The following is a 10,742-nucleotide window of genomic DNA, read 5'->3' on the forward strand; positions in this document are numbered from 1 at the left end:
GGGAGTTCTCCCCAATGTCTGGACCAATATTTATCCCTCAACTAACATCACTAAAACAGATTATCAGGTCAATATTTCATTGCTGTTTTTGGGTCCTTGCTGGAGGCAAATTGACTGCTGCATTTCTTACATTACAACAGTGACTACACCTCAAAGGTTCGAACTATGCAGCAGTCAAAGCTATCAGATAATCCACACTGACTCGTAAAATTGTGGCTCAACGACGTATGAAATGTGGTGACATTGATACCCCAAAAGTGCCTTTACAGATCATAATATCCTACTATTACAGCACAGAAAGAAGCCATTCAGCCCATTGTGCCTGTACTGGCTCTTTGAAAGAGCTATCCAATTAGTCCCACTCCCCTGCTCTTTCCCCCTTCAAGTATTTATCCAATTTCCTTTTGAAAATTATTAAATCTGCTTCCACCACCCAATGAGGCAATGCATTCCAGATCAGAACACTGAAAAAAGTTTCGTGTCACTTCTGGTTCTTTTACCAATCACCTTAAATCTGTGTTTGCTGGTTACTAACCGGTCTGCTACTGGAATCAGTTTCCCCTTATTTACTCCATCAATATAAAGATATTAACATGGACTGACTGAAGACGGCAATTCTATCACACCCAGTACAAGTCACAAGTTCCTAAATTTCACTTGGAAACACTGGATAATTACAGCTACAGCATCAACATTTGAATCCATTCATAGGGGTGAAGATAAATGGAGAACCAATAGGATTTGGAAAGGATGATTACAATTTGGTATGGAACACACAATAGGACTATAGGCAAATCGACACATTTATGGAGGAGCTGATTGTATTGTGTTTATGAATTGATGGCATTGGGATGTGGAGTTTCAGGCAAAAGATCTATTTAACTTGGTTTAAATGAAATGGTGATCCTGTAGAATTTAGAATTGTAATCTAGTATTAACTGCACAATGGGATAAATACAAATTGATAGATTTATGGATGAGCTGCTTATATTGGGTTTATGAATTGATGGAACAGTAGTGGTATGGAAGAGTTTAGGAGCCTTATCTATTCAACTTAATGGTTCAACTTAGTTGTTTAGTGCATTTACTACAGCTCCCAGAAGGAAGATTTTGTTTGCTGGAGTTTAGTTCGAGGTATTCTTTCTGTACCATACCCAATTTATTATTCATGGGGTTGATTAACAGGGGGGGGGGGGGCAGAAGATGAAAATAAAGGGAAATAGACAAACAGGGAACCTGCACGCCCCCATATGAGACCTATTTGACTCCAAACAGTTTATTAGGAGTAATTTCATAAGCTACCCCAACTACCTACTGAGGTCTGTAGCATCTTTGAAAAAAACCATCTGGATTGCTCTTCCCCAGGCAGATACTATTCTTAAAAAAATTGCCTATTGGACTGAAATTACTAGTTCACTTTCCTTGTGTTTTATTGGAACAAAATGTTACAGCAGCTGATTTTGCATCAATAATGAGTTAAACAGTTGATAATATGCAGTACTAATAGGAACAGTAACTTGTGTTACTGTATTGTTCTTTGCATTGAAATCAGCAGCAATCATTTTACTGCATAAATACAATTTACACTCAAGGCAGACACATGGGCCCTCAACACCCAAGTCACTACATTGATATGACCCCAGAAGAAAAAATGTCATAGGGCAGAATCTCACCCTAAAGCCAATACATAGCCCAATGTAGTTTGTTACAACAGCTGAATTATGTTAATCTGAAAATAAGCAATCACTCAATTTACAAGGAGCCAAAACCCAGTCTTCTGTAACAGTTTATTTCCAGTTACGATTACATTTCACATCAAGAGCCCAGGTCTCACAGCTCTTATTACAAAGTCACCATTGCTACAGGATGGGGTTCTTGACTATATAAACAGGAGTACTGAACAATAAGCTTTATCCCTGCAGTCAGTTTAATCACTCTCCCCCAGGGTGTCCTTGTCAAACAGGTACACTCCCATGCCATTCTCAGGGGCTCCCAGTCTCTTCAGGTTGGTGATGTGATCTCCAAGCTTCTTGATCATCTTCACTTGTTCATCCAAGTAGTGGCTCTCCAGGAAGTCACACAACTGGAAGAAAAGATGGAAAATAGTTATGTCCAGCAAGAGATGGAGGAAGATCTGAGCTTCTCCAAGGGTTTGGATTTTAATCTTCTTGGTCTGGAGGATAGTCAAGTGGTGCACTTTAGATTGATGCATTTTATACAATAACTTTGCTCTATTAAGTGCTTAGATCCTGGGATCAGATACATTTACTTCTAATGCAGACAGTTGGGCAATCTCCCTTTCCTGTCTCCCCTCCCCAATAAAATTTGAGCATGACACCAACAAAGCTATTGGGTATGAAGATCTTTTGAATAGGCTCAAGGACAGTAAATTTCCACCACCTCGAACTTACCCAAAGGCCCACATTAAAAACTTACATGAGGGTCTGTCCTCTCAGTGGAGAGTTTGTGCAGATCCAGCAGACTCTGGTTCACATTCTTCTCCATCTGCAGAGCTCTCTGCATCGCCTCCAGACCATTGCTCCACTCATCCTGCTCTGGCTTCTGAAAAGGGAATCAGGTCTCAGCCAGTTCACTTACAATGGATTATACAAAATACACAAGTACTGAAGGAAAATAGGGGTGAAAAGCAATCAGAGGTCCATGTTGCCATGAACCAATTGTCCCAAGAATATAGAATTACACCACCACAAGTCAAATAGTATAAATGTCTTTAAGGAGAAGTACTGAGGGAGACAGTAATAGATGGATGTGATGATAGGGAAAGATGAAGGTGGGAGGCAGCTCATGTGGAGCATAAACACCAGCATAGACTAGTTGGGCTAAATGTCCTGTTTCTGTGCTGGACATTCTATGTAATTATGTGCATTAGAACAAATTGCTTTAGAAATATTTAAAATTGTCCATTTAAGGGGAGCCATTCAGAAGGCCACTCCATTAAATCTAACCTTGATATCCTCCAAGATGATTCGGCCCCCACGCTGATTCTGGAATTTCAGCAGTTTCTCAGCATGCTCCCGTTCCTCATGTGACTGCTCCTTGAAGAACTCAGCAAAGTGACGCAGGGCAACATCATCCCGGTCAAAGTAATAGGACTGGTGAGATCAAAAGTAGTTGGGTATCAGAATTATCATCATGGGTATTGTACATAAAGCCAACCTCAATATTTTGCTTTCTGTCAAGGGTTCAAGTCTCACTGAGCTTGTAGGCAGATGGTTCTGAAAACTAGCACAGGCTGACTTGCTTCACTAACCTGGTAGAGTGAGATAATCTCACTCCTAGCAATAGGGAAGCTGGCCAATGGAAAATTACCAATTCAGCTTTGAACATGCTCAACACAATATTTCACTTTAATCTTCACACCCAAGACTGAATTATATGTCTAGAAATTAGTGAAGGAACATAAAAGCTTACATCCTTTTCATGACTGAAATTTGAAACAAACCCCTTTCTACAACTACCACAAACAGCATTAACTTAGCACCTTCAACACTAAACATCAAGGCATTTCAGAGGAGAAACAGATACCAAGCAATAAGAGTTAGATGACTAGAAACTGTTAGCATTTGAATGCTTTGAGAGACAGACAGAGGTGGGAAGGCAGAGGGGTTAACAGTTACACTGAGCAGGACCAAAATGGCTGAAGGCCCGACCACCAATAGAGCAAAGGCAGAGAGAGAAGACAGACAGGGACAAGCTGGTACTTAAAAAGTGAAGGTTCGGAGCATAGAAACAGGAGTGGGACATACAGCCATTTGAGCCAACTCAATGATTTAATTAGAACATGGATCTGTACATCAACTCATCCTTCAATACCCTGACCTAACAAAAGATTTCAGTCTTGAAAGCACCAATTAATCCCCAACATCCACAGACTTTCAAGGGAGAGAGTTCTAGATTTCCAGTACCTTTGAGGGGAAAAGTGCTTCCTCACTTACCTCCTAAATGGACTAGCTCTAATTTAAGATTATGACCCCCCCATTGCAAGGAGAATGTGGGGAAAGACTGGAGAGATGTAGAATAGAGGGTAAGAAATATGAATCCCAGGCATTGAATGCAGAGTGTATTGCAAAACACAACTTCAATAGAAAGCTCAGACACCAGGAAAGTGAACAATTAAGATTTAAGATTATAGAATGTGGTGCAACTACTGCAAGGAAGAGGGAGACAGTTTGATAATGACTGGACAATAAATCACATTATATTACAGCTTTAAAAAGACATTCACCATCCATCAATTGGGGGGAGGGGGTGCAGATTAGAGAAAAGGCAATAGATGAGTTGGAGAAAACAGAATTTTGTAATGTCACATTAGAATCTCCAATGTGAAGGGGTCAAAGAAACAAAACTCACCATAGAGAGATAAACATAGGAGGAATAGAGCTCCATATTGATCTGCTTGTTGACACCATCCTCACACTCCTTGTGATAGTTCTGACACACTTGGGAAGCCATCTTTAAATTAACTTTAACAAAACTAAACAACTCTATTGAAGCAAGAAACTGAAAAACAGCCACCCAAAGCTCTATATTTATACTGCTGGTTAATCCGGGGCGTGGCAGCCTAGATGATGAGTGACAGTTGGCAGTACCCAATCAGAAATTACATCCTCTCTCAGAACACCAATCAAGAAAAGGGAGGAGGGGAGATGACACCCAGAGCCAGTCAGAACTTTGAAGGAGGAGCATCATTGGCTGACAATTCAATAAAGATCCAATTGCTTTGACTTTCCTCAAACTGTAAAATCTGTTTCCGTGACCGGTGGGCACCGCAGGGACTGGAGTGCATCCTGGATCGATGTAATAACATTATAATTTGACACTTATTTTGGGTTTATTGATTTACTGCACATAAACACAACCAAACCCCCCCTCCCCTTCTTATAAAAGGGGGGCCTAAAACACAAAAAAAGGAAAAGCAAAAAAACCATGGCTGCTCTTCCATCCCACACTCCAAAGAAAAAAAAATCTGATAGTGACCATATTATTGACCAGAATCGACCTTTCTTTGATGGACCAATAAGGGAGACTCTGGGTTGCCCCAGGGTCACCAAACATAAACCATCACAAGTGGCCCTCTCAGGGCACCACTAATATTGGATGGTCCAATCAAACTGAAAAGATACCAAAATAAGCATCAAGTGCCACGAAAAACAACAGGATACTTTCCCAATTAAATCAGGATTCTATTATTGATGTCCACAAGACAGTCTATACCCTGCGGTGCCCAGCGGTCGCGGAAGGCATCAAGCATAACGGTGGACACCACATGCTCCCTCTCCGGGGCCACCTGGGCACTTGACCATAATGGACCAAATTGTCAATTGGTGGATCTGCCCCCATCCCATCGGTTATGGTCACTGATAGTGACGGTTCAAAGATCCAGAACCACAGGTTTAATTGTTGTTTGCGGGTCAGTGTCTTTGAATAATTCTGGATGGGTCCGTGAGTTGATTATTTGGCAGGTAGCTGCGGGTTTTAGGCAACATCCAAACAGATCAGAGCCTGTGAACAGCAACCAACAGCGAGTCAGGCGAATGGAAAGTGGGTGTGATGAATGTGTCAAACACAAGTCCTTCGATACTCCATCAATTCTAGGGTCAGTGAGCATCTGTACACACATCGGCTGGAAAGTGAAGGGGACCACGGCATGTTGAGTTCTTGTTTTGTCATCATGAAATTTTACAAACAATAAAATGCAGAGCAGTGCACGGGGAAGAGACTGTGGATCATTGACTGAAGGGATTTGGGGGGGTGGGGTTTGGTGTTGGGAGGGATTGCGGTGAGAGGCAAACACTGTGTGTAGTGTTGGTTGTACAGACAGCGACCCACAGTGGTGAACAGACTATCTGGTATTTCCTGGGTTTAGTAATCCCTTGTTTCAGTGATTAATCTCTTGTACTTTTTGGACAGTCAAACACCAAGTGGAAAGAGTCGAGTGGTGAATTTTCTCATTAGAAAGGGGAGTTACTGATATTTCCCTAAATCCGGTCAGGGAAGGATGGGGCTCCGTGGATATTTTGTGTTCCAGATCACATCAGAATACGGGCGGATCAACAACAAACTTAAAAAAAAAAAATCAAAGGTGGAACCTAGTGAAGGAAAGATGAAGCAACGAAAAGTGGGGTCGATGGACTGATCTGATCATATGATCCCTGTGTGAGAATAACCTGAACATCACTGGTGCAAACTCAGTTAAAGCTTTAAACAGACCAAGTAGTTGGTGGTTTATCCTTTAATTAGATGGCTCTATTCTCCAACTCTTCAGTAGACTTATAAGTGGCAGTTTTGGCAATTAGGATCTAGTGTTATTAAATTCCAGGCCAAATAAGATGACACAAAGATTGTATTCGCAAGGAGAGGGGAATGGGGCAAGAACTGTTTAATGAAACAGAATCCAGCAAGGGAAACTTAGAGGGGCTCTTAGATTTGCAACAGCAAATGGAAGTATTTTAGAGGCTATGGGGTCCAGGATATAAAAGGTGCATGAGGTGAACAGAGACTGGAAAATAAAAATTGAGATTGAAACAAATAGCAGGAGCTGGACCAAAGTTCTGCACAGGAAGAAAAAGATGGGCTGAAGAGAAGGAGGAAAGAGCCAGGTAACTCTAGCAGGAACAATTGGAGATTTGGTCTTACTTTGCTCCAGGATTTTTGTAACTACTTAAATTTGAATACCTGCTTCAGGGAACACTTCCCTCATGTCCTCCAATGGACAAGTCAGCAGCAATGTGTGGGGTTGTTTATTCAGAAGGTTAACTACTGTAATCACCATTGATGCCCACATCCCATGAACAAATAGTAATAAAAAAATGCACACTCTCCAAAAGGGATTCAAGCCTATGTGGAGGAAGAGGTCTTACTGTAATCAGATTACACTTTAATCTCTACTACAGAACACCAAATATTGAAAGCTGTTAGGTACAAATCTAATTTTGGCCTGATGGCCATCCTAGGCTGCTACAAAACCAAATTAAGCCTTCTGGAGGGGAAGGGGTTAAAACATCCATGTGCCCAAACAAATCAGATTTTATCACGGTGACAACCTATTTCTTAGAATTTTTTTTTGTTTGACGCAAGGCCACGTGCATTGGTGTTAGAATGTGCTCAATTACTGAAGAAAAAAAGGAACCAGTTCAACATCAAAATGTTTTATTTCAGCTGCAAGAACACTCAACTACAATGTTTGGAAGTTAATGGAATTCCAAGTCTAAGATTCCCAGTTCAGAGAGATGGCAACATAAAACTTCAATACACAAGTTGAATATCTGCAACATGGACAACAGTCCAGTCACTCCTCCCCCAGGGTGAGCTTGTCAAACAGGTACACTCCCATGCCATTCTCAGGGGCTCCCAGTCTCTTCAGGTTGGTGATGTGATCTCCAAGCTTCTTGATCATCTTCACTTGTTCATCCAAGTAGTGGGTCTCCAGGAAGTCACACAACTGGAAAGGGAAAAATAAAAATCAAGCTAGCTACTTGAATCATTAGGTTCCTTTAATCTCACTTCCCTACTGGGGAATACTCAAGGTCTCATTACAAAATATGGCCAAGAGACTACTAGATCTAACTCCTTGCCCTCCCAGCCACTGGTATTGAAAATAAATGCTGCCCTGCCCCAGTCCCTCACCTAAAGTCAGTATCCATTTGAAGGTTCCCTTCAAGCCCAAGATATCTCAACCCTTGAAACAGATTGATTTCAAGGACAGATTTTAATGCTCACCTTCAGTAGATTTAAAAAACCTCAGATTTAGAAATGGAAAGTATTGAGCTGCATTCAGTCTGATGTGATTTTAAAGGACAGTGCTAAATTACACAATCCCAAATTAAAAATAAACCCAAAAGCTAAATGCCACTGATGCATTAAGGACTTACATGAGGGTCTGTCCTCTCAGTGGACAGTTTGTGCAGATCCAGCAGACTCTGGTTCACATCCTTCTCCATCTGCAGAGCTCTCTGCATCACCTCCAGACCATTGCCCCACTCATCCTGCTCTGGCTTCTGAAAAGGGAAGTCTTTCAAGTCACAAAATGCTCAAGCTCCCATCTGCATCCCATGCAGTATTAATCTCAAACTAGCCTGAAACAAGAGGATGACTGGAGAGTGGAAGAAAATTGATTTTTGCCCTGATGTTAGCAACAAGTACTCTGTTCAGTTATAATGTAGAACATGTGGCTCATTAATGAGAAAACATCTTCTCTGCTGTGGAGAAATTTTCCACATTCTGAAAGCTGGATAGAGGCTGCACTGGGGACTAATCATTCAATATGAAAGTAAGCCTCAATAAATGACATTTGGTCCAGTCATGAACTCAACTGGCAGGTGGGTCATTAACCAGAGGACACACATTGAAGATAATGGGCAAAAGAACCAGAGGGAAGATAGAGATTTCATATATAAACAGTGAATTGTTACAATCTGGAATGCAATGCCTGAAAGGGAAGCTGATTCAATAGCAACTGTCAGAACAGAATTTTATACAGAGATTTGGGAAAAGGAAAAATTTGCAGCTCTATGGGGAAAGAGCAGGGCACGAGGGACTAATTGGATATTCTTTCAAAGAGCCAGCACAGACACGATGAGCCAAATGGCCTGATTCTATGAACAAACCTTGATGTCCTCAAAGATGATTCGGCCTCCACGCTGATTCTGGAATTTCAGCAGTTTCTCAGCGTGCTCCCGTTCCTCATGTGACTGCTCCTTGAAGAACTCAGCAAAGTGACGCAGGGAAACATCATCCCGGTCAAAGTAATAGGACTGTAGGCACAAGAGTCAATTAAACCATCATACCAAATTAAGATAGAGAACAAACATCAGTACAGTGATTTCACCGTGGATCAGGGAACCAAGGAGATTGATCATTTTTAAAGAGTACTCATATTTCCTAACTCAGTTCACCTGTTGAAATTAGACAACAGGTGGCCAGTGGAGAATGGAATCACCTCAGTCTTTGACCACACTGAGCAACTCAACTTAAACCCAAGCTTGAGCTACTTGGCCATTCCGGTACCTCCTGCCCACATCTCAATTTATACAAAGCATTAACCAGGAAGTCACATGACAGGTCCTCCTTCAGTGTTGGATACTGTGACCAAGGTGCCAAAACCTACCTGTTCCACCACAAGTGATTCAGAAAGACCAGGGTGCACAATTAGTCAATTAACTCATGCAATGAGTCTCCTCCTTTTAGAGGGTCTGTGTACTAGATCAGAACTTGAAGTTCCAAGAAAATAAGTTGTAACAGAGACAAACAATGTAAAATAGGATAAAACTCAATTAGTTCAGATCACTAAATTAGGGAAAATTTAGATGTACATTTGACATCTGAAAAACTTTTCCAAATCAATAATCTGAACTCACCACAAACCCCCACCCCCTATTCACATGTCAAGGATGAGCACATCCCAAAGGAGGGGTTACCTGCTTCTTTCATGGTCTTGCCCAGTCCCCTGTGGTCCAGGAGAGGGAGCATGCAGTGTCCACAAGTACACTCATTTGAGGCCATGACCAGTAGGCACCAGTGAAGAGTGAGATATAAATTTCCTTTTGCTCAAATTAGGCTTTATGTTCATTGCTTTGTAGCAATTGGGCACTTTCCTGATAACAACAGAGAGCAACCCAATGTCAGCCTTACTTGATTAAAAGAGGCACACATTTCTCCACTGTGTTCTATACATTCCATCAATTACAAGTTTCTTGCTATTGTACAGACAAGGGTTACACTCCATCCCAAACCTGAACAAAACTCCCTTCATTAAGCAAGAAACTCCACCCATTTTGAAAATTCCCAATTTGATTTTAGAAACTTTGAGAAGTTCAATTAAGCTTTTGGCTGGAAAAGACAGGTTACAAGATCAAGAGTATGTAGCTATGGCTAAGAATGCCCATGGATTTGTGTTTTGACTAAAGATTTCACCACAGGTGTTTGAGACCCCAACTATGGGCAAGTCACCTGTAACTCAAAAGACACTCACTGGCCAATGTACTGAATAGGCTTTTTTTTTTGGGGGGTGGGAATGCATTTCAGTCTCAATGTAAACTCCAACATGGAAACTATATAAGAAAGGACCCAGACAATCCATTTGAAAGGATAATGAAACATCACAACTATAAAGATACTTAAAAGAAATATTAGAACAGCAAATTCAATTATTTTACTGAATTTAAAAGGTTAATTCACTAGAATTCAGTAAGTCTACATTAGTTAATAAGACAAAATACCCAAAGAAACCCAAAGCTCACCACAGAAAGATAAACATAGGAGGAATAGAGCTCCATATTGATCTGCTTGTTGACACCATCCTCACACTCCTTGTGGTAATTCTGACACACTTGAGAAGCCATCCAAACTACTTTTTTTTAATAGACCAGCAACTGACTATAAACAATATGAACATAAGGACCCCAAACCTAAGCTGCTATATTTATTCTTTCAGACCCAACCCATCTTTAATTACAGGATGTGACATCACTGATGATAAATGTTTGGCAGCCAATCAAATAGCTGCTTTCTCACCACACGAACGGAAAAAAACCCTAACCCCTCCCCCTGAAAAAAGTGGGGGGGGCCGAAAAACACCAAAAAAAAGGAAAAACACACAAAAACCCAATATCTTCAGGATCCTCCTTTCATTCAATCTCTTCTCTTGTTCTATTTCATAAGTTTCTTCACTTCATTTTAACCTGCTGTTTGTTTTTATTCTGTTACTGTCTGTTTTTTAAACT

At 41.0% G+C, this 10,742-nt stretch overlaps 2 protein-coding genes across 2 annotated transcripts; both read right to left on the minus strand.

The window, feature by feature from the left end:
* Positions 1-1,405: 1,405 nt before the first annotated feature.
* On the minus strand, positions 1,406-4,495 carry LOC137305567 (ferritin heavy chain, oocyte isoform-like). Its single transcript, XM_067974424.1, has 4 exons — positions 4,372-4,495; positions 2,967-3,113; positions 2,437-2,562; positions 1,406-2,083 (listed from the first exon to the last, which is right to left on the minus strand). The coding sequence occupies exons 1-4, from the start codon at positions 4,471-4,473 to the stop codon at positions 1,928-1,930; spliced, it is 531 nt and encodes a 176-aa protein (XP_067830525.1). The 5' UTR covers positions 4,474-4,495; the 3' UTR covers positions 1,406-1,927.
* A 2,315-nt stretch (positions 4,496-6,810) lies between these two features.
* LOC137305576 (ferritin heavy chain, oocyte isoform-like) lies at positions 6,811-10,397 on the minus strand. Its single transcript, XM_067974434.1, has 4 exons — positions 10,260-10,397; positions 8,628-8,774; positions 7,893-8,018; positions 6,811-7,462 (listed from the first exon to the last, which is right to left on the minus strand). The coding sequence occupies exons 1-4, from the start codon at positions 10,359-10,361 to the stop codon at positions 7,310-7,312; spliced, it is 528 nt and encodes a 175-aa protein (XP_067830535.1). The 5' UTR covers positions 10,362-10,397; the 3' UTR covers positions 6,811-7,309.
* Positions 10,398-10,742: the final 345 nt, after the last annotated feature.

Source organism: Heptranchias perlo, chromosome 40 (genome assembly GCF_035084215.1).
Source record: "Heptranchias perlo isolate sHepPer1 chromosome 40, sHepPer1.hap1, whole genome shotgun sequence".
NCBI classification, from domain to species: domain Eukaryota; kingdom Metazoa; phylum Chordata; class Chondrichthyes; order Hexanchiformes; family Hexanchidae; genus Heptranchias; species Heptranchias perlo.

Coding starts and splice junctions, on each gene's coding strand:
- LOC137305567 (XM_067974424.1), bottom strand. CDS start 4,473: ATGGCTTCCCAAGTGTGTCAGAACTATCACAAGGAGTGTGAGGATGGT. Junction 3,114..4,371: donor CCTATGTTTATCTCTCTATG/GTGAGTTTTGTT, acceptor TGATCTCACCAG/TCCTATTACTTTGACCGGGA. Junction 2,084..2,436: donor CTGAGAGGACAGACCCTCAT/GTAAGTTTTTAA, acceptor CTTTTCTTCCAG/TTGTGTGACTTCCTGGAGAG.
- LOC137305576 (XM_067974434.1), bottom strand. CDS start 10,361: ATGGCTTCTCAAGTGTGTCAGAATTACCACAAGGAGTGTGAGGATGGT. Junction 8,775..10,259: donor CCTATGTTTATCTTTCTGTG/GTGAGCTTTGGG, acceptor TTGTGCCTACAG/TCCTATTACTTTGACCGGGA. Junction 7,463..7,892: donor CTGAGAGGACAGACCCTCAT/GTAAGTCCTTAA, acceptor TTCCCTTTCCAG/TTGTGTGACTTCCTGGAGAC.